Source organism: Macaca thibetana, chromosome 15, assembly GCF_024542745.1.
Source record: "Macaca thibetana thibetana isolate TM-01 chromosome 15, ASM2454274v1, whole genome shotgun sequence".
NCBI lineage: Eukaryota > Metazoa > Chordata > Mammalia > Primates > Cercopithecidae > Macaca > Macaca thibetana.
Window position 1 is genome coordinate 4,049,536 of NC_065592.1, and position 20,719 is coordinate 4,070,254.

The window sequence follows — 20,719 nt, forward strand, 5'->3', positions numbered from 1 at the left end:
CAAACTTTGGCAAAGAGTTTTAATGGCAAAGTTGGCTGCAGCGACAATGCCACTTGGGGTGGGGCCAGAAGCCATGGTGGGGAAGGAAGGGTCAGCGGGTGGCAGGGCAGGGCTGGGTCCCTGAAGAAGCGGCGAGTGAGGCTCAGCGGGCAGTGGCAGGCGGGCAGGCACTACTACATGATGGAGCAGGCGGACAGTGGGTTCCGCACATGGCAGGTGCACGCGGCCCCACAGTACTGCCGGAAGGTCTGGTAGCAGCTGCCCTCGGGCTCAGCCCCCCACTGACCCCCGGATGGGGCTGTCAGCGCCTCGGGCGGCAGGCGGCTCAGGATGGATGTGTTGACAGCCAGAGCGGCCAGGCCGTAGTCGGTGAAGAGCACAGTCTCGCGGCGGCAGGTGGGGCAGGAGATGAACTTGTACTTGGGGCAGGACTCGTAGAGAATCTGCAGGCACTGCTCACACACAGAGTGCAGGCAGGACAGCACACGGGGCCGCCGCTGGGTGACGTTGTAGGTGTGCCCACAGGTGGGGCACTCCAGGGGCTCGCCTGCCGCTGCCGAAGAAGCCGCCGAGGCCGAGGGGCCGGGCCGAATCACGTACTGATTCACAATGACCTCATCCTCTGGGGCTACACGGGGAAAGCCCAGCTCTGTGCTTCCCTTACGGGGCCGCCGCGGCAGCGGCGGGGTATGGGGTGCCCCTTCCAAGGCAGGCATGTCCCCCCCACATGCCTGGTTGACAATGATCTCTGTGTCTGAGGGCCAGGCACGCTTGGGTGCCAGAGTTGGGGTGGACCGGGGAGCAGGCGGGAAGCAGGGGGCAGCCGGTAGCTCAGGGAACTTTTCAGGGTGGACAATCTTCATGGCCTCCATCTTGAGGATGACATGGGGGCCCTTCAGGCAGGACATGAGGAGGCCCGGCCAGCCACTGCCCGCCTCGGGCCCGGGGTCAGAGGGCATCCGGCTGTCTCCAGTCAGACTGGATGTTCGGGTGGGTGGGGGCGTTGTGTGGGGCTGGGGGGCAGGTGACGGGGCAGCATCCTGGTCTCGCCAGGCCTGAGGGAGCCCCCGGCCAGCCCGTGGACTCCTACTAGGGGCAGCCGGCGAGAGTTGGGGGCGCAGGGCCCCCCCCAGTGGCCACAGTGGCTTCTCTGGTCCAGTCCTGGGAGGAGGAGGAAGGGGTGGGGGAGGGGGAGGCAGGCGGGGGCAGGGGGGTGTGGGAGGCTGCCCTGGGCTGGGGGTCTGGCCCAGGGTCTCACCCAGGGTCTCTGGCTGCTGAGGCTGGCGAGGGGGCGCGGGGGGGGCTCCCCCTGTAGCCGAGGTCAGCAGGCCGCGGGCCGGGACATCGGGGCAGGCAGGGGCTGGGTGGGCCCCATGGCTCCAGGACAGGGCGCCCAGGGAAGGCAGCTAGCCGAAGCGCTGGCTGCAGGAGGACCCGGGCGGCAGGCTCCGCGGCAGGAGCAGAGGCGAGGCCTGGACCAGGCCTGAGCTGCAGGTGAGAGACGGCGTGAGGGCAGTGCTCGGGCTACCTCCACCCTAGCCCTCGCCGGGCACAAAGGACCGGGCGCCCGACCTCTGACCCTGACCTCAGTCGTGGGATCCCGACCTCCGCGGGGCTTGGAACCCAACCCCCTCCCCGGTCCCCGCCTCCAAGGCCAGACGCACCTTCCCGAGGGCCGACCCCCGTCGCGTGGGGAGGGGCGCTGAGTCCGCCCCCGGCCCCCGCCCCCTGCGCTCACCTGCCCCAGCCTGGCGTCCCGGCCGCGCGCCGCCGCCGCAGAGGTTGTCTCAAAGGCAGGCCCGGACGCGGCGCCCGCGTCTTGGCCTGGCAGCTTGGGGGGCTCCGGCGGCTCCCGCGGCGGCCGCAGCGACCTCAGGCGATGGCAGGGCCCGGGCGGCACCGAGGGGCGCGGGCGCGGGCGCGGGGCGCGGGTTTCGGCGCGGCGGCGGCGGCGGCAGGTGCGTGCGGAGCGTGGCGCGCTCTGCGGCGGAGGCGCGGGGACCGCAGTGCGCGCGGCGCCCGCCCGCGCCCGCAGCGCCACCCCCCGTCTGGGGACCCGCGCGGGGTCTGCGGGGCGGGGCCAGCCTCCCGGCCGCCCCTCGGTCCGCTCCCGGCGTCGCCCTCGCTGGCGGACTGCGTGGGGGGCAGGACCCCCGCGTCTCCCCCAGTTCTTTCCAGGCTGACCCTGGGTCCTGGTCAAGCCTCCCGCCTCCAAATTCAGGAGGGGAATCCGGCTGTTCTCCTCCCTCACACTAGGAGGCCTCAGGACGCTGGAGGGAGAGGGAGGGGACCTGCGCGGTGGATCCCAGGGGAGCTGGTTCCAGAGCCCACCGGTGCCTGCCCCCGCCCCCCGCCCCATGGGAAGTCCCCGAGTCCTCCAGCTTCGCCCATGCCCGGTGCCGCAGCTCAGAGAGGGTGCTGTCACCCTAAGGGGCAAGAGCTGGGCAGGTGGAGCGGGTCAGAGGGCCGACGCCGGTGGACGGACGGGTCCGGTGGGAGTGCGCGAAGGACAGGCTGGCAGCCCAGTGCGGCGCGCAGGCGGCCCTGAGGACCGCACCTGCCCAGACAGGGTGGCCTCCGGCACTCCAGCGCGCAGGCCCGGGGCCTCTCCGCTTCCTCACCCGGGGCTTCCCTGCCTTCCTGGGTCCGCCTTCTGCCTGTGGAGCCCTCGGGCTTGCTGGTCACCGTGGGGCAGCGGACCAGGGCTTCGAGGGCCTCCGCTGCCACGCTGTGACCAGCTCTGGCCCCGCACCTGGCCCTGAACAGCCTGGCCTCCTTCAGCTCCTCTCTCCGCTGGACTGGCCAGACCGCACCTGCTCTAGGCAGAGCCCCAGGGCCTGCAGAGTGCTGAGCTCAGAGGGGACGGTGCCCCTGGTGCGGGAGCTCGCGTGGGCAAAACAGGCTGGAGGAGCGGCCCTGACCATAGGGTCTGGCTTGGCCCCTCCATGGGGCCTCGGGCTAGTGTCACTCAGAAGAGCAATAGGGAGAGCTGTGCGGGTGACAGGGGCGCTGCTGGAGGGGTCCTTACGGGGCCCTGGCAAGATGGTGGGGCAACTGAGGCAGCCTGGGCCTGGAGAGGGCCGGGAGCCCAGCTCCGCCGCAGGCTCTGCTCGCCGACCCGGCGCGCGCCCGAGGAAGCACCAGGCCGCAGGCCCCGCCCCCTCCGCGAGACCCTGCCCCGTAAGGATGAGGCCCCGCCCCATCACAAGGCTCCGCCCCCCAGGCCCGGCCTTTACAGCTCCGCCATTCAGAGCTGGGGAACCCCAAGCCGAGTCTTGGTCACATCCGAACCGGGTCTTTCGGGAAACCCTGGAGCGCGGAGGCTTCTGGGAAATAAAATTTCCACGGCCTGGACCGGCCTTGTTAGCGCATGCGCTATAGGCGCCACGCAAGGGGCAGGCAGAGCGGTGAGCGGGGCTTCCGGCGCCTGCGCAGTGGACCTCTGTCGCCGGCCTCTTAAGTTTTGGGTCCCCAGCAGCACCCAGTTCTCCCCAAATCGGGGCCGGGTTGCCTGAACTCATGTCCCGACCGGTCTGACTGGCCCCACACAGGCCACGTCTGACTGGACCCCGCCCTTCCTGGTGCTCCCCTGGGCCCCAAGGCATGGGTCGCCCCCGCGGCACTCCCCGGTGCCCGCTGCACCCCTGCCTCCGCCGGTGCTCAGCTGGAGGCGGGGGGCCCAGGGTGGGGACGCTGGGGGGACGCGTGTGGCCCCCACGCCTGCCAGCCAGAGAGTAACTGCAGTTCGAGAAATGAGCTAAAAACGTCAGTAGTGTTTAAAGCCCGTGTCATTGATTGTAAGATAAGACCTGTGACAAAACGTGCAAATCAAACATTTTTTATTAGTGAAAAAAGCAGAAAAGCCACTGGGCACGGTGGCTCACGCCTGGAATCCAGCACTTTGGGAGGTGGAGTTTGAGATCAGCCTAGGCAACATAGTGAGACCTAGGTCTCTATGAAGAATCCACCGGCCCGGTGGTGTACCTGTAGTCCTCCCAGCTACTCAGGAGGCCGAGGTGGGAGGATCACTAGAGCTCAGGAGGTTGAGGCCACAGTGAGCCAGATCATGCCACTGCACCTCAGCCTGGATGGAAAAGTGAGACCCTGTCTCAAACAGAAATCGGCCGGGCGCGGTGGCTCACGCCTGTAATCCCAGCACTTTGGGAGGCCGAGGCAGGCAGATCACCTGAGGTCAGGAGTTTGAAACCATCCTGGCCAACATAGTGAAACCCTGTTTCTACTAAAAATACAAAAAATTAGCCAGGCGTGGTGGTGGGTGCCTGTAATCCCAGCTACTCGGGAGGCTGAAGCAGGAGAATCGCTTGAACCCAGGAGGCAGAGGTTGCAGTGAGCCAAGATCACGCCACTGCACTGCAGCCTGGGCAACAGAGCAAGACTCCATCTCAAAAAAAAAAAAAAAAAAAAAAAAAAGCAGAAAGCCTCCAAGAGCCTAAGGCTCTCAAACATCTTGGTTTCTGCTTAAGTAGAGGCTCAGAGACTTAGAGGCCCTGCCTCAGCCGGGGCTTTGAGATGTGTGAGCAATGGCTGGGGACTGCAGGTCCGGGAATCTGAGGGCCTCACCCCACTTCCTTTCCAGAGCCATGACCTCAGGCTCACCTCCTGCCCTCCTCTCTGGCAAGTTGCAGATGCCCTTTAGGGCCCTGGCCATGCCCCAGATGTGAAGGTCTGAGTCACCGGTTTGGCAGTGCCCCTCAAAGCCCAGGCCTGGGCTGCTGCCCACTTGAGGAGGAGGAGTGGGCCAGCTGCCGTGCTCCCGTTGCTGGGGCCTCTTGGGGTCTTGGGAACCCCATCTCTGAGCCCCGCCCCATTGCCCTGCCCCTATCTCTGAGCCCTGCCCCATTGCCCCGCCCCTTCCAAGGAGGGAAAAGGCGGCTGCCAGTCGCTCAACTCAGGCACTGGGACCTAGAGCTCAGAAGACCGAAAGGACAGACTGCCACGCTGCTACCACAGGTGAGCCCTCGGCCGCCGGGACTGCCCTGAACTCAGGGGCACTGCAGGGTCAACCCCCTTCTCTCCCATCTCTCAGCCTCCACCAGCCATTCCCAGCTCCATCCCAGGACCAATGCTGCCAGGGCAGGGGGAGGATCCCTGGCAGGGGTGGCAGCTGGGAGACACCGGCCCTTGCTGCTCACTGACACTTGGCTCACACCCATGACACTAGCCTCGCACAGACATTTGGAGGTGACAGCACCCCAGGCACTGATGCCTTGGGGATGCTGGCCTAGGACAAGGCACGCCGCTCCTGGGTGGGGGCTTTCTTGGGCCGCAGGCTCGTGGGCAGCCTCCTACTCCGCTGAGTCCGTATCTGTCTTCTCTGCCCACCCCCTGCAGGCTGGACCATGGACCCCCAAGAGATGGTCGTCAAGAACCCATATGCCCACATCAGCATCCCCCGGGCTCACCTGCGGCCTGACCTGGGGCAGCAGTTAGAGGTGGCTTCCCCCTGTTCCTCATCCTCGGAGATGCAGCCGCTGCCAGTGGGGCCCTGTGCCCCGGAGCCAACCCGCCTCTTGCAGCCGACTGAGGTCCCAGGGCCCAAGGGCACCAAGGGTGACCAGAGGGCTGCCCCCATCCAGAACCATCAGGCCTGGCAGCAGCCTGGCAACCCCTACAACAGCAGTCAGCGCCCGGCCGGACTGACCTATGCTGGCCCTCCGCCCGTGGGGCGTGGCGATGACATCGCCCACCACTGCTGCTGCTGCCCCTGCTGCCGCTGCTGCCACTGCCCCCCGTTCTGCCGCTGCCACAGCTGCTGCTGCTGTGTCATCTCCTAGCCCAGCCCACCCTGCCAGGGCCAGGACCCAGGCCTCAGCAAAGGTGACTCAGGCAGTGCCCAGACATTTGGGGTGGCTGTTGTCAGGGGCGTCAGCCCCTTCCCACCAGGGACTGGGGCACGGACCCACCAGGAAGGTGGCCGCTCAGCCCGAGCTCCTGAAACGGAATCCCAGGCCCTGGCTGGAGAGGGACACTCTTGATTATCTTAAGGCCCAGGCAATAAAGCAGGGTGATCTTCCTCCCAGCAACTCTTCTTTGCTGCAGGCTCCTTTGGGAGGGGGTTGTAGCTGGACACAGGGCATCTGCTCCTTTATGCCGGCCCGAGGACACATACACACACAGTCACCGTGGACGTTGCGGGGACAGGGATGCTACTGCCTCATGACATCCACACTCTCCCCTAGCCTGCAAGTCCTGGGTCTGCCCAGAGGCTGCATGGGGGCTTGCAGTGTGTCCACGGCCCTGGCTGAGCCAGGTCTGGATGTGAGCTGACTTGCGCTCCCTGGGGCTGAGGCTGAGACTGAGCTGGGGTCAGTCCATGGGTCGGACAGCAGGAGGATGCGGCGCACAGAACTAGGGGGACCCCACGAAAGGCCTCCAAGAGGAGGAGTGTGTTGGCAGGAGGGTGGTGGGTGCGGCACAGGTGCTGCAGGTTTCAGGGAGTGGAAGGTCGGGACAGGAGAGCTCAGACAGCCAGGACCACACCCTGCCCACTGGTGATTCACCTCCCAACCTTGGCTGGGATGTTTTTCTAGTTTCCCAGGAAATATCTAATTCCTGCATACCTGCTGTCCTGCCTCGGGGCCTGGGCTTCCAGGAGGAGGTGGCCTGGACCAGGCCTTGAGGACGAGGCAGGAGGAGGCTGGGGCCGTGGGTTCTGGGCCGTCTCCGGGTCGGTCTGAGCAGGGTGGGGGCCTCCCTGGGGCTGAGCACGAGGCGCTAGGCTGCTCTGCACAGGTACTGCCTCACCGCTGTAGGCCAGGATGCCAGGATGCCAGGCAGGGAGTGAGTGTTGAGGCCAGCTCAGGATGCCCTGGTGTTCCGGGCAGGGCAGAGACAAGGGGAGGAGGCGGCAGCCGAGCTGGCCACGCAGGACAGACGGGTCCTCACGCCATGCCAGCCCTTCCCTGACGCATGGTGACCGGCCCCACAGCAGGGCAGGGCAGGCGCGTGGCATGCAGAGGTCTCCTGACGTGGGACGGATAGGTCATTGCCCCGAACCTGTGCCAGGACTTAGCATGCCAAGCTCCCCGCCTTGTCCCGTTGCTGGCCCCCACCGGAGGGTGACCGCACCCAGGCCAGCCACGGGAACCTGTCTGACCAGTCCTGGGGGCAGACTGCCAAGAAGGTGGGCAGGGGTGAGGAGGGGACGTTTGCTCCCACCCAGCGGGGCTGTGAGTGGTCCTGTGGTCCTGCCCAGCCGTTCCAACCCTTCTTGGTCCCCCAACTCTGCTCTGCCTGCGGTCCGGTGTGGACACACTGATCGCACCTCCTGGAACCTGGGCCTCCCGTGGTGGGCTGGAGGCTGCAGACGCGCAGAGCAGCCGGGAGCTGCCCGCCAAGGAGGGTCCCGGGCTGGGAGCGGGGATCCCCAAACACGGAGCTGGTGCGCCACCTGGAGGCCATGCGGACTGGTGCAGCCCCCTGCCGTCCGGTGGGCACCAAGGTGAGGCTGAGAAGCCAGCCACACAGATCCACAGACAAGCACAGTGGCAAAGTCTGCAGAGGGCTCTGAGCCAGCAGGGAACCCTGGCAGGCTTCCTAGAGGAGGAGATGTGAGCAGAGGCCAAGGCAGGAAAACATTCCAGTATGGAGTGGAGGTTAAGGGAAGGGGAGGGTAAGGGTGAGGGAGGAAAGGGGAGGGGAGGGAGAGGGTAAGGAAGGGGGAGGGGAGGAGGAGAGGAGGGGTGAGGGAGGTTTTGAGCATGAGGAAGGGTGTGAGCGTGGGGAGAAGGCCTGAGAGTGGGGGAATGGACCGCAAGGCCAGCCTGGATGAGGTGTTAGCAGAAGCTGGCTGGGTCTGGACAGGAGGGGGTGGGCAGGGGCGGGGGGCACCTTATCTCTTGCAAGTGGGCGGTGCCGTTAGATCTAGTTTCAAGGCTTTGTGGCTGAAACGGGAGCCCACGCCCGCCACAGCTGGCCACCTGCCTCTCTCCTGACTCCCGTGCAAGGCCAGTAATGCAACCCAGGAGAAAGCCGCAGGGCGCCCTGGGTCCCCACCCCCTTCTCCGGCCACCCTGTGGCTGTGCATAGCCGCCCAGCAGAGCCCATGCAGGTAAGAGACCTGGGCTCAGGTTGGCTGGGAGGGTGGGGGCCCGGGGCTGGGCCAGGGGGGTCCTGCGGGAACAGGAGCCTGCCCGGCTGGCGCCCACATGAACCAGAGGTGCGCAGACCCTGGTGTCTGCCTGTGCCCCGATGCCACCCTCCCTCCCAGGTCTGCATGCACCAGCCCCACAGACCCAGCGCCTGACCTCTGGGGTGGGCTCCTGGGGCCAGCACCCCATCCAGGCAGACGGTCCCCAAGGTGGGATGTCCACTGCTGGCTTCCCTCTGGTAGGATGCTGCAGCCAGAGGGCCCCCAGGCCTCGGAGGAGGGGGGCCCCCACAGGAAAGACTGCATCATCTGCTGCTCAGCCTATGACCTCTCCGGGCACCTGCCCCGCCGCCTCTACTGCGGACACACCTTCTGCCAGGCGTGTGTGCGGCGACTGGACGCCCCAGCACCCGAGCAGCGCTGGATCCCCTGTCCGCAGTGCCGCCAGAGCACACCCACGCCTCGTGGAGGGGTGCCCATGCTGGACCTGGATCTGGCTGCTTTCCTGGCGGTCAAGGCTGAGCGGGAGCCGGCAAGACTGGAACCCCTACCCCTCACCTCCCTCAAAGGCAGCAGCATCACTCAGCAGCCAGCTGGGCTGTGCCCTGCCCTGGGTCCCCAGCCCCACTTCCCCCCTACCAGATACTGCTGCTGGGGCTGTGGCAGCCTCTGCTGCCCACCCCTAGGCAGCCCTGAGGTCTGAACTCTGGCCATTCCCACCCCTGCAGGGGAAATGCCTGCCTTGGAACCCCTGACCACGCACCATCATGGGCTCAGCCCACTCAGAGCAACCTGGCAGTAGCGTCCCGTACGCAGCTCCGTGGGGCCCAGCAGGGTGGTGTCATCCCAGCTGTGAACATCCCAGACCGCAGCCTAAGGTTGGGGGCTGGGAGGTTCCGCAGGAGGCTAGTGACCTCCCACCTGTCCTGGCCACAATTACCAGACCCCAAACTAGCCCGATCGGGTGTGCCTGGTGAGGACACTGCTGACTGGGTGGGTGGCAAGCCCGGCTTGGGCCTAGATGCAGCGCAAAGGATGGCTCCCAAGAGGACGCAAAGGCCAGCGCCGGAGGCCTGGGCTGCAGGCTGGAGGGGTAGGGCCGATCCAGCTACGCCTTGCGAGCTGCCCAGAGCAGCTCTCGCCTCTCCCACAGACATCCCCAGGGTGTACCAGGAGGGTGGCAAGACCAACTCCTTCCTCCCTGCCCTGCACGGCAGCCCTGTGAATTCACCCACTCAACAAAGCTCATGGAGTTCCCACTGTGTGTCAGGCGCAGCTCCGGGAGGGTCTCGTACAGGCACGAAGCCGTGAGGGCATTGAAGAGGACGTCTCAGCGGGGCCTGCTTGAGGTGTCACAGCCCACTTGATCTCATCCTTGGCTAAACCTTTCCTGGCTCCCGGCAGCCACCACACAGACCCTTTTGAGGGGCCGGGGCCGGGGCTGGGGCCAGAGACTGGACAGCAGTGACCACCAAGTCAGTGCTGTAACCCCCCACACCCACTGGAAGGAGCTGTCACTCGGGAGCCCCAGGGAAGGACTGTGGCCCCCACCCCCAGAGCAAGGGCGCAGGAGGGAGACGGAAGAGAATTTGTCGGGAGCCCCAGGGAAGGACTGCGGCCCCCACCCCCAGAGCAAGGGCGCAGGAGGGAGACTGAAGAGAATTTGCTGAGCGGACACCCAGAAGTTTCTACCTTCTCCAGGGCAAAGTCCCCACGCACACAGCGGGGGCTGGGCGGCAAGCAGAGCAGGGCACCAGCAGCCCCTAGGCAGGGTGAGCCTCCTCCGGAGGAGCTACCCCACACCCCGGGGCAGGAAGAGGCCCAGTCCTCCTAGGGGACACCCCACAGGCGCTCAGGCCAGCTGGGATTTCTCTGGGGAAAGCTGTGCGATGGGCCAGGCAGTGGGTGGGGAAGGTGGCCTGGGGGGCTCTGTCCTCCTCCCTCTGCAGATGGAGGCTGCCAGCTACACCAGGGCCGAGCCCGCTAACAGCCTGCTGGGCCCAACCCTACCCTGAACCCGGATCTGAACCCTCTGACCTCGGGCTGGGTGCCCTCCCTGGCTACATGAAAAAGCCCATCCTCCACCACCACCTGGTGCAAAGGGCTTCCTTCCCCTGCTCTGCCGGTGGCAGGGATGACACTAAGGAGGTCTGGGGAGCCCTGGCCGGGCGCAGTGGCTCACGCCTGTAATCCCAGCACTTTGGGAGGCCGAGGCGGGCGGATCACCTGAGGTCAGGAGTTCGAGACCAGCCTCAACATGGAGAAACCCCGTCTCTACTGAAAATACAAAATTAGCCGGGCGTGGTGGCTCATGCCTGTAATTCCAGCTACTCGGCAGACTGAGGCAGGAGAATTACGTGAACCTGGGAGGCAGAGGTTGTGGTGAGCCGAGATCGTGCCATTGCACTCCAGCCTGGGCGACAAGAGCGAATCTCAAAAAAAAAAAAAAAGGTCTGGGGAGCCCTGAGATGCATGGAAGTGGGGGGCTGGCGTCTCCCGACCCCCGGGCAGCCCCAGCCATGCTCTAGCATCCTGCCTGGCTGGGTGTGGTGTGTCTCTTGGGTCACACGGATGCCTGCTGCAGATGCCCAGTACCGAGGGCCGGTGTCCCGCCCTGCAGTGCCCTTGGCCTAATTCGGAGCCCACCCCTGGGAGAAGCCCCACTCTGGGAGGGTTGGGCTGGGGTTTGGAGGTCTTAGCCACAGAGTGACAGGACGGGGACGAGGCCTAGGGCCCTTGGGGCCGGGGGGAACCCCCGTGGGGACCTGGGCTCTTGGGTAAACATTAATGGGCTCAGTACCCAGCAGATCATGTGCGCGATCAGGGGATCTTTGACCTGCAACTGCTCCCTGCAGGTGCCCCTCACCACCCACACAGGTAGGAGCTCTTAGGGCCAGGCTGGGGCCCAGGGACAGTGAGGCCGAGGCTGGGTGGCCTCCAGGCCCAGGGCTTGGGCCCCATCCTAAGCCTCCAGGACCCAACGGCAAGAGACGCCAGGCTTGGGCAGCAGGAGGGAGGGTGAAGCAGAGGACGCCTGGACCTGAGCCCAGGGCACTAGGTGGAGGGGTCCAGGTGGGGGACCCGAGGGGTGGGGTGACCAGGCCCAGGAGGCTGAGGAGGCAGCAGCTTCGGGGCCAGGAGCCTTGAGGCGGTGTGAGGACCCCACCTGCTCCCCATCACCAGGGTGTGGGGCCCTTATCAAGCCGAGACGTCACTGTTTAGTATCAAATGCCAAAGTCTAAGTCGGGACCATCCAATGTCCCCGATGACACCTGATAGGAGAGGTCTTCAGGTTCCCCAGCTCACAGCCACTTCCAGCCTGAGCCCTGGAACCCTGCACCCTCAGCACTAGCCAGGCCTCACAGTCAGGACCAGCAAGGGAACCGGGGAGCCGGGGCCCCCTCGAGTCTACCCCTGAAACTGGACTGGGCTCGCCTGACAACTGCCTGAGGTCATTGTAGCCATCCCCCGTGGATGGAGGAAGGGAGGTGGTCACTGAGGCCTGCAGTGGGGAGGGAGAGAGGGTGGCCAAGGGCTCAGTTCAGGGGACCTGGGGCGTGAATCCAGCCTGTGAGGCCAGGGCTGGGGCACGGGGAAATGTCTCTGACACGTGCGTCTCCCCCAGCAGATCCGGGCCTGGGCCTGGGTCTGTCCCTGCCCGAAATCCATGCCGAGTTCCCTCCCGGGCAGCCAGGTCCCCCACCCCACTCTGGACACGGTTGACCTAGTGGACAGGACTCTGAGGAATGAAGGTACCAGCAGCCCCCATGACCCAGGCCTTGACCAGTCTGACCACCTGCCCCCCAGGCACTGGGCAGAGACAGGCCAGGTTTCCTGCGGGCCTGCCGGGGAAACCACAGGGCTCATGACGCCTCCACTCAGGTCCTGCGCAGCTGGAGCCCTGTCTTCCCCGTTCCGTTTCTGTCCCTCACTCCGGGCCTCTTACGCCTCAGCCCCTCCTCCGGCCTGTGCCCTTGTGCCCCCAGTTGGAGGGAGGTGGTCCTGGAAACAGCCACACTCAATCCCACCTCCGCAGGGACCTCCAGTTCTGCTCCAATCTTGGAGGAGGGGGACACAGACCCCTGGGCCCTCTCTCAGCTGAAGGACACAAGCCAGCCCTGGAAAGGTGGGTCTGGAGGTTCCGGGGGTGGCAGGCTGGCAGGCCTCTGTCCCCCACGGGACTGGGGAGACAGAGCAGGGTGGGGCCTGCCCAAACAGGCTGTGCTTGGGCAACCCCACCATCCCGGCCCCCTCTGGGGAGACACATGCCGCTCAGCCCGGCGTCTGTTCTGTCCTGGAGCAAACCGGCCACCTCTGCCTATCCGTCCTTCCCCTCTGGCTCCTGCGAGGGAGGGTCCCAAGGGCTTGGAAAGGAAGGGACCCAGGCCCTGCCCTGGGGGTTACGGAAGAGGAGGAAGTGGGACCCAGCCCTGTTGGAGACGGAGGAGAGAGGGGGCAGAGGATGAGGGGCCTGGGAGGGAGACCGGTCAGGGTGGAAGGCCAGCCAGGGACAGCCTGCCCTGTGTCCTCAGAGCTCAGTGTGGCCGGCAGGCTGCGCCGCGTGGCCGGCAGCGTCTTCAAAGCCTGCGGGCTCCTCGGCAGCCTGTACTTCTTCATCTGCTCCCTGGACGTCCTCAGCTCCGCCTTCCAGCTGCTGGGCAGTGAGTGACGGGGCAGGTGCCCAGGGCGGGGCGGGCAGCCAGCCCTCCGCAGCCTCAGCGCACCTCTCTTGCCGGTGTAGGCAAAATGGCTGGAGACATCTTCAAGGACAATGTGGTGCTGTCCAACCCTGTGGCTGGACTGGTCATTGGCGTGCTGGTCACAGCCCTGGTGCAGAGTTCCAGCACATCCTCCTCCATCGTAGTCAGCATGGTGGCTGCTAAGTGTGCGTGCACCCTCCCTCCCCGGGTGGTGGCGGGGGCAGGGTGGGCCGCAGGCTGACTCAGCCCCCCCACCGGCAGTGCTGACTGTCCGGGCGTCTGTGCCCATCATCATGGGTGTCAACATCGGCACATCCATCACCAGCACCCTGGTCTCAATGGCGCAGTCAGGGGACCGGGATGAATTTCAGAGGTGAGTTGCCGGTGGAAGGGCTGGGCTGGGGCTGCAGTGGCAGCCGAGGCCCAGGCCCCCCCCCAACCCCCCCGTCTGACCCCGCCTACTCTCTGCGGCCACAGGGCTTTCAGCGGCTCAGCGGTGCATGGGATCTTCAACTGGCTCACGGTGCTAGTCCTGCTGCCACTGGAGAGCGCCACGGCCCTGCTGGAGAGGCTGAGCGAGCTGGCCCTGGGTGCTGCCAGCCTGTCACCCGGGGCGCAGGCACCCGACATCCTCAAGGTGCTGACGAAGCCGCTCACACACCTCATCGTGCAGGTGAGGACGGCCGCCGCCTCTGCCCAGAAAGCCTGAGCAGGCCGGATGGGAGGAGGTGGAGGCGGCCCTGCCCTGATGGAGGGTCAGCGGAGGGTCTGGGCCCTGTCCTGGGACAGGGGAGGAGAGGGCAGCAATGGGCAGGGCTGGGCTGGACCCCCATGGGCACCAGAGCCCCAGGTGAGCCCTGAGGGAGGGTCCAGCACACTCTCACAACCCCTCTGGCCCCCAGCTGGACTCCGACATGATCATGAGCAGTGCCACAGGCAACGCCACCAACCGCAGCCTCATTAAGCGATGGTGCGGCACCACGGGGCAGCCGGTGAGGCACCCAACCCCAAGCCCTCACTGACCCCCAACCTCCCACCTGCTGAGTCATCCCTCCCCACCCTCCCTCGCCTTCAGTCCTCTGACCTCTTTCTGCCCACTGAGCCCATCCTGAGTCCTCCCTGCCCTCCCCAGACCCGGGAGAACAGCAGCAACTGTGGAGCCTTCGGCCCCTGCATGGAGAGGAACAGCACAGCCCCGGTGGACAGGTTGCCCTGTGAGGCCCGGCCCAGCCCAAGCCCCCACGCCCCCCCACACTCCCCCTTACCCGCCCCTGCATGGAGAGGAACAGCACAGCCCTGGTGGACAGGCTGCCCTGTGAGGCCCACCCGCCTCGACCCGCCCCCCAGGCTCCCTCTCACCTGCCCCTGCCTTGCCCCCAGGCCGCCACCTGTTTGCGGGCACGGAGCTCACGGACCTGGCCGTGGGCTGCATCCTGCTGGCCGGCTCCCTGCTGGTGCTCTGCGGCTGCCTGGTCCTCATAGTCAAGCTGCTCAACTCTGTGCTGCGTGGCCGCGTGGCCCGGGCTGTGAGGACGGTCATCAATGCGGGTGAGGGCATGGGAGGATGTACGGTGGCCAGGGCTAACCCGGCATCCCCCACAGACTTGCCCTTCCCACTGGGGCTGGCTTGGGGGCTACCTGGCCCTCCTTGCGAGCGCCGGCCAGGGCTAACCCAGCATCCCCCACAGATTTCCCCTTCCCACTGGGCTGGCTCGGGGGCTACCTGGCCCTCCTCGCGGGCGCCGGCCTGACCTTCGCACTGCAGAGCAGCAGCGTCTTCACGGCGGCCATCGTGCCCCTCATGGGTGAGCAGGCAGGACAGGGGCCTCTGGAACGGGGGCTCAGGCTGGGGCCTTGTGGTGACCCCCAGTTCCCCCAGGGGTCGGGGTGATCAGTCTGGACCGGGCGTACCCCCTCTTACTGGGCTCCAACATCGGCACCACCACCACGGCCCTGCTGGCCGCCCTGGCCAGCCCCGCAGACAGGATGCTCAGCGCCCTGCAGGTACTGCCCCCCACGGTCCCGCTGCCAGAACTGGCCAGCTTCCTCCCAGCCCCACAGACAGGCAGGTGTCACCAGCCCGGGGGGCCCAGGCTGGCTGTGCCCCCACCTTCCCGGACCCCTTCCCTGGCCTCCAATCTCAGCCCTGCTACTCCGCCTCCTTGGACCCCACAGGTCCTGTGCACATTTCACACCCACCCTGCGCCTCCTCCCTTGAGACCTCCTCATTTCCACATTTTCTCAGCTCTTTGCTGTGCCCCTGGGGACCTGCCCCCGGAGTCTCAGGGGGCTCCAAGCGCCTCTATTCCAGCACCCTCCAATGCTCTCCCCCAACCCCTGCTCCCTTAAGGAGCAGCCACTCACCTCCAGCAGGTCCCCATCTGGACGACCCTCCAAGCCCCCATCTGCAAAGGCTGAGTCCCACCGGTGCTGGGCCCTGCCCTGCTGCTGCCCAGGCTGTGATTCCGCCTCCAGGACACTTCCCCCAGTCTGAGCCCCCAGCTCTGTGCCCCACCCCCGGTCTCAGTTAGTCCAGCTGGTTCTCCCTCTAAAACAGCCCGTCTGCGGCCTGCTGCTCGGAAGCCCAACAGGTTCAGTTCCCGAAACCCCGGGTTATGCTGTGCTGCCACTGACAGGAAGAGGCACGCGCAGCGCCCCCTGGAACCCACCCTCGTTCTTGCCTCTGCCCTGTCTCTGTCCACTTAGACCCTCCCGGTGCAGGGTCCTGCTCCACCCCCTGCAGGAAGCCCCCCAGACTGCACCTGTGTGTGGACTCCTCCAAGTCTGGCAGCCCCTGGAGGGGCTGTGTGTTCTCCCCTCCTGTGGCCCTGTGCCTCCTCCCCCCAGGGCATGGGCTGTGCAGTCTCAGCACGCTGGGGGCTGAGGACAAGGGGTCTCTTGGCAGGAGGCACAGGCAGAGCCAAGTCGGAGGGTGCTTCCCCCGGTGGGTCCCCCTTGAGGGCAGCAGCGATGCAGTCGGCGCCTGGGGGTGCTGGGCTGCAGCTCCCAGGAGTGTGCGGGAGGCGTGCCGGGGAGCGTGTCCACATCTGGCCACAGTCCGCCCCCCAGACGGCCATCTCAGCCGTGGAGCGAGATGAATTTCGAACTTAGGGCCCCTTCTGTAGGGTGGAGGAGGGCGGGATTCCTGGGCCCCTGGTGACCCCACCTCGTCGGGCCCAGGCCCCTGACAGCCCCCTCACCCCCAGGTCGCCCTCATCCACTTCTTCTTCAACCTGGCCGGCATCCTGCTGTGGTACGTGGTGCCTGCACTGCGGTTGCCCATCCCGCTGGCCAGGCACTTCGGGGCGGTGACTGCCCGTTACCGCTGGGTGGCCGGGGTCTACCTGCTGCTCGGATTCCTGCTGCTGCCCCTGGCGGCCTTCGGGCTCTCCCTGGCAGGGGGCACGGTGCTGGCTGCTGTCGGGGGTCCCCTGGTGGGGCTGGTGCTCCTCGTCATCCTGGTCACTGTGCTACAGCGGCACCGGCCGGCCTGGTTGCCTGCCCGCCTGCGCTCTTGGGCCTGGCTCCCCCTCTGGCTTCACTCTCTGGAGCCCTGGGACCGCCTGGTGACCCGCTGCTGCCCCTGCAATGTCTGCAGCCCCCCGAAGGCCACCACCAAAGAGGCCCACTGCTACGAGAACCCTGAGGTCTTGGCCTCCCAGCAGTTGTGAGGGGCAGTCGCTGCGCAGACCACCCCACCCTCCCCGGCTGGGAGGGCTCTGGAGGGCCTTGGGGGAGGGGTCCCCGTGGCAGCTGACCTCCGGTCACCTGCTTCCCCTTCTGTGCAAATAAACCAGGCTGTTACCTGGGGTGGCAGTCCTCACTCCCCTAGACAGGGGCCTCCTGGGCACGTGGGGGAAGCGGCCCGGTGCTGCCTCCTGGTGGACACTCCGGGGTCTGGGGCTCAGGCACAGGAGCCCGCCCATCCCTGGGTGTGTTTCTCAGGGCGGCCGCTGGGGACAGAAGCTCCCAAGGAATGGTGGGCCTGGGGGGCGGGGACTTCCCACGATGGGAGCTGGGACCCCTCCTGAGGGTGCAGGGGAGAGCCCAGCCAGCAGGGAGCAGGGCTGGTGGCGCGGGGTGTGGGGAGCCCCGGAGCCCCTCTGTCTCGGCGGAGGTCATGGTTGGGGTGCGGCTGAAGTCCCATCAGGTGTGTGGGGTGTGACAAGGGACCCCAACGGCTTGGAGGGCTGGGTGGTCCCAGAGGCACCCCCTGTCCGTCTGCCCTCTGTGTCTCTCAGCCAGTCCTGGGCTGGGCCCCTCGGGGACACTTCTCCACAGGGCTGGGCCACCTCAGGTGCTCGGCTCCCAGAACACACCAGGAGGCCGGTCTCGCCCACCAGGCTGGGGCTCACTGAGCCCTGGCACTGCCACAGAGAATGAGACCCTGTCCCGGGAAGGCCTGTCCGTGGGGTGGGCCCAGGAGGGTGGACAGCACCCATGGGGAGGACTTGGGGGCCAGGGTCCCTCCCTCCACTGTGTGGTCGAGTTTCCACACAGGAAGGCTTGTCTGCTGGTCAATGGGTAACTGGACACCTGGGAAGTCGGCAGGGTTGGGGGGGGCTCCTGCCACCTGTAGCCCAGAGCTGCCCACAGCCCTAACCCAACCCCCACTCCCGCCAAGGGAAGAAAGCCTTGGGTTACCCCGGAACTGGAGCATTCAGTCAGGCACAGAGACAGGTGGGTGAGGGGCCGGCCCCGTCAGGGACAGGTCTAGTTTGCTCATTTCTGAGTCTGCTGCTGTGGCCAGTCACGTTCTCCCGTCCAGAACTGCAGCCCTGCAGCCCTGATCTCTTCCCAGAGCCTCCCAGGATTGCCTGGTCAGACCCCACTAGGGGATAGGGGTGCAGCCGCTCAGGAAGATGAGGCCTGAGGGGGCCCTACGGCCATTTCTCCTCTGTGGCTCTGTCCTTTTCCACCCTCAGATTCCTTTAGCCCCCGCTCATGACCCCCAGGCCCTCTGTCCCCTTGGCCCCCAGTCTTCCCTGGGTCCTCTGCCCCAGCCACCCCTCAAACTCCTAGGCCTCCTGGGCCTTGATTTCACTCACGGAGGGAGGTGACCACCTGCTCTGGGAGCCAGGGGGGCCTCAGGGGTGGACTCCAGAGAGCGGGACCCCCAGCAGCTGGAGCTTTGGTTCCCACAGCCCTGTGATTCTTGGACACCCCTGTGGACCTGACATCAGCCTCATGGAACCGTCTGGCACCCATGTAGGGAACAGGCTTGGCTAGCTCCCTGGGGAGACTGAGGGGCCCGGGAGTTCCCCTGCCCTTTGGGGGGTATCAGTGAGGCCCTTGTGGAGAGGGGGAGGAAGCATCCCATGCACCTGTCCTTCCAGGGCAGGTGAGGTCTCCCACAAAGGCTGGGCACCGGGTCCTTTAAGGCCGCCAATACTGTCTGCCTGCTGCCCCTGCCTGGCGGTAACACACCCTCCCGCTGGGACCATGGCCACCAGTAAACAGAGCTTTCGTTGTGGATCCTCCAACAGCTGCAGGAGGAGGAGGAGGGCAGGCGCCCAGCACTCCCACAGCCACGCCTGCCCCTCTTCCCTGCCCTTCTGGCCCTCCTTGGACTGTATCCTGCCTGGCCATGGACCCCAGGCCCCAGGAGTTGATCTTCCTGCCCCATACTATCCTGCCTCTCCATCCTGCAGCAGGGCACCTTGGCTCAGGGTAGGGACCTGCAGAGCCTCCCCCAACCAGTTTTGTGCAACAGGGGTAGCTGCTGTCCTTGTTGGCCTCAGGCCCAAGCTTCAGGGTGTCTACTGCTGTCTTGTCCCCAGCCAGTGTCCACCTCACCAGGGCAATGCGAGGGCAAAGTGGGCCGGCTGGTGCCATGGCGAGCTCTGGGGCTCTCACCTGGGCAGGTGACGCCTGTGAAACAGGGGTGGCACACTGACCTCCCAGCCCTGTGGCACTGGTCACAGGAAGCAGAGGCCTTTATAGAGAGGGGTTGGGAGACTCTGACAAGGTGCAGGAATGCCACACACCTCAAAGAGCAGCCTCAGTCGGGCGCTCTGCACAGCTCACTGGGGAAAAAAACCCAGAGCTTCTCCTTCCTCCCCTTTGTGACAACTCAATGTTATGAGATTTCGACATGTCCCTGACTACTGCCTGGATAGCTGAGCTACTCCCAGGATGGCCTGGGCACTAGGAGAACCCTCGGGTGGCTGGCAGCAACCTGTGCATCCCTCAGGCCACTGCCGGACCCAGTCCCTCTGAGGGTCAAGGCCTGTGTCAGAGTGGTCACGGGAAGCCAGGCCCGTCTTCCTGGACTGATCTGTGGGGAAGGCCACCCTCCTGGACAGGATGGCAAACTGGCAACAGACCCCCGAGGAGTGAGCACAGCTGCAGGCCCTCGCCCCGGAAGGACAATGCTGATTCCCGTGCGTGCTCTGGTGCTGTGTGTCCCAACTTCCAGTATCGCACACTATGTGGTGAAGACGGAGGTGCAGCCCCTCCAGGCACAGAAAAATAAATAAGCAGATATTGTTTCCAACAGCCTCCAATTGGGGACAGATGCCCAGTGGCCACAGCACAGGAGACTCTCAGGGCAGACCTGATGGTGTAATTTATTTAAAATGCTACAAAAATACAGCCAGATGCAGTGGCTCACGCCTGTAATCCCAGCACTGTGGGAGGCCAAGGCGGGTGGATCACAAGGTCAGTTCGAGAGGAGCCTGGCCAAGATGGTGAAACCCCATCTCTACTAAAAATACAGAAATTAGGTGGGCGTGGTGGCGGGCGCCTGTAATCATAGCTACTCGGGAGGCTGAGGCAGGAGAAACACTTGAACCCGGGAGATGGAGGTTGCAGTGAGCCGAGATCAGGCCACTGCACTCCAGCCTGAGCGACAGAGCGAGATTGTCTCAAAAAAAAAAAAAAAAACACAAAAACAAAAATTAGCCAGGCGTGGTGGTACACGCCTGTAGTCCCAGCTACTTGGGAGGCTGAGGCAGGAGAATCGCTTGAACCCAGGAGGTGGAGGTTGCAGTGAGCCAAGATCGCGCCACTGCACTCCAGCCTGGGCGACAAGAGCAAAACTCTATCTCAAAAAAAAAAAGAAGCTACAAAAATACAGAAGGCATGGTGGCTCATTCCAGTAATCCCAGCAATTTGGGAGACCGAGGCGGGCGGATCACTTGAGGTCAGGAGTTTGAGACCAGCTTGGCCAACATGGTGAAATCCCATTTCTACCAAAAAAACAAAAACTGGCATGGTGGCGGGTGCCTGCAGTCCCAGCTACTGAGGAGGCTGAGGCAGGAGAATCGCTTGAATCTGGGGGGATCCGAGATCTCGCCACTGCACTCCAGCCTGGGAGACAGAGCAAGACTGTCTCAAAATAATAAATTAAGTAAAATAAAAATGCTACAAAAATACAGCACGTTTGTTTTCAAACAGACTGATTAAAGGCGCAACCACATGTAATTCATTTTGTTTAGAAGTTTCTTTTCCCACCCAAGTAGAAATCAAGTCTTAAATTACGAAAAGCACCAATAGAAGTATGTCTCAGCCCCAGCGCGCTGACCCGTGGTTGGGATACCGGCCCTGGAGCCCAGAGGTCGAGGCCCACCCGCCGGGGGAGGTCTGGGCTCTGTCCTGGTCTCCACGGAGCTCGCGCACTCCTGGGGCCGAGGTACCAAGGCGACCGGCGCACGGCCAGCGCCGTCTCCACAACAGGGCAGGGCGCGCGGCTGCGGGGGAGGCCTCGCCCCTCCGCTCCCCTCCCCTGTCCTCCGCCCAGGCCCTCGGGACGCGACGTCCCCCACGTGCTCCCCTCACCCGACAGCGAGGGCAGTGGGCCTGCGGGACCCCGGAGCAGGAAACTCCGCGGCCTCTGCGGCTCTGTGGTGCGCTCCCCTCCACCGCCGCAGCCCCCGAGCCCGTGTATCTTTCTGCTTTTAAGGCATCG

The 20,719-nt window shown here is 65.2% G+C and overlaps 4 protein-coding genes across 8 annotated transcripts; 3 read left to right on the top strand and 1 right to left on the bottom strand.

The window, feature by feature from the left end:
* On the bottom strand, nucleotides 1-3,329 carry RNF208 (ring finger protein 208). Of its 2 annotated transcripts, none has more exons than XM_050760281.1 (2): nucleotides 1,739-3,329; nucleotides 1-1,488 (listed from the first exon to the last, which is right to left on the bottom strand). In XM_050760281.1, the coding sequence occupies exon 2, from the start codon at nucleotides 957-959 to the stop codon at nucleotides 174-176; it is 786 nt and encodes a 261-aa protein (XP_050616238.1). In that variant the 5' UTR covers nucleotides 960-1,488; nucleotides 1,739-3,329; the 3' UTR covers nucleotides 1-173. The 2 variants fall into 2 exon arrangements, with proteins under 2 accessions (XP_050616238.1, XP_050616236.1); XM_050760279.1 differs by having other exon boundaries at nucleotides 1,098-1,488.
* A 1,553-nt stretch (nucleotides 3,330-4,882) lies between these two features.
* On the top strand, nucleotides 4,883-6,040 carry CYSRT1 (cysteine rich tail 1). Its single transcript, XM_050760431.1, has 2 exons — nucleotides 4,883-4,971; nucleotides 5,353-6,040. Exon 2 carries the CDS (start codon nucleotides 5,361-5,363, stop codon nucleotides 5,793-5,795), a length of 435 nt encoding a protein of 144 aa, XP_050616388.1. The 5' UTR covers nucleotides 4,883-4,971; nucleotides 5,353-5,360; the 3' UTR covers nucleotides 5,796-6,040.
* Nucleotides 6,041-7,241: 1,201 nt separating this feature from the next.
* RNF224 (ring finger protein 224) lies at nucleotides 7,242-9,440 on the top strand. The gene is made up of 3 exons (XM_050760406.1): nucleotides 7,242-7,587; nucleotides 7,883-8,071; nucleotides 8,354-9,440. The coding sequence occupies exon 3, from the start codon at nucleotides 8,355-8,357 to the stop codon at nucleotides 8,811-8,813; it is 459 nt and encodes a 152-aa protein (XP_050616363.1). The 5' UTR covers nucleotides 7,242-7,587; nucleotides 7,883-8,071; nucleotide 8,354; the 3' UTR covers nucleotides 8,814-9,440.
* Nucleotides 9,441-10,112: 672 nt separating this feature from the next.
* On the top strand, nucleotides 10,113-16,619 carry SLC34A3 (solute carrier family 34 member 3). 4 transcript variants are annotated; one of them, XM_050760023.1, is made up of 13 exons: nucleotides 10,113-10,987; nucleotides 11,736-11,862; nucleotides 12,147-12,236; nucleotides 12,643-12,771; nucleotides 12,852-12,995; nucleotides 13,072-13,183; nucleotides 13,288-13,483; nucleotides 13,713-13,802; nucleotides 13,943-14,024; nucleotides 14,191-14,358; nucleotides 14,499-14,615; nucleotides 14,690-14,814; nucleotides 16,017-16,619. In XM_050760023.1, the coding sequence occupies exons 2-13, from the start codon at nucleotides 11,778-11,780 to the stop codon at nucleotides 16,479-16,481; spliced, it is 1,803 nt and encodes a 600-aa protein (XP_050615980.1). In that variant the 5' UTR covers nucleotides 10,113-10,987; nucleotides 11,736-11,777; the 3' UTR covers nucleotides 16,482-16,619. The 4 variants fall into 4 exon arrangements, with proteins under 4 accessions (XP_050615980.1, XP_050615979.1, XP_050615982.1 ...); XM_050760022.1 differs by having other exon boundaries at nucleotides 11,739-11,862; XM_050760024.1 differs by lacking the exon at nucleotides 10,113-10,987 and adding an exon at nucleotides 11,127-11,561 and having other exon boundaries at nucleotides 11,739-11,862.
* Nucleotides 16,620-20,719: the final 4,100 nt, after the last annotated feature.

Bases quoted from the DNA above. Each gene is read 5' to 3' on its own strand.
- RNF224 (XM_050760406.1), top strand. From the start codon at position 8,355: ATGCTGCAGCCAGAGGGCCCCCAGGCCTCGGAGGAGGGGGGCCCCCAC.
- SLC34A3 (XM_050760023.1), top strand. From the start codon at position 11,778: ATGCCGAGTTCCCTCCCGGGCAGCCAGGTCCCCCACCCCACTCTGGAC. The intron at 12,772-12,851 runs GTGAGTGACGGG...TTGCCGGTGTAG, and splicing joins CGCCTTCCAGCTGCTGGGCA to GCAAAATGGCTGGAGACATC. The intron at 13,484-13,712 runs GTGAGGACGGCC...TCTGGCCCCCAG, and splicing joins TCACACACCTCATCGTGCAG to CTGGACTCCGACATGATCAT.
- CYSRT1 (XM_050760431.1), top strand. From the start codon at position 5,361: ATGGACCCCCAAGAGATGGTCGTCAAGAACCCATATGCCCACATCAGC.
- RNF208 (XM_050760279.1), bottom strand. From the start codon at position 2,359: ATGGGGCGGGGGGCGGGGGCAGGCACCGGTGGGCTCTGGAACCAGCTC. The intron at 1,489-1,738 runs GTGAGCGCAGGG...TCTCACCTGCAG, and splicing joins GGGACGCCAGGCTGGGGCAG to CTCAGGCCTGGTCCAGGCCT.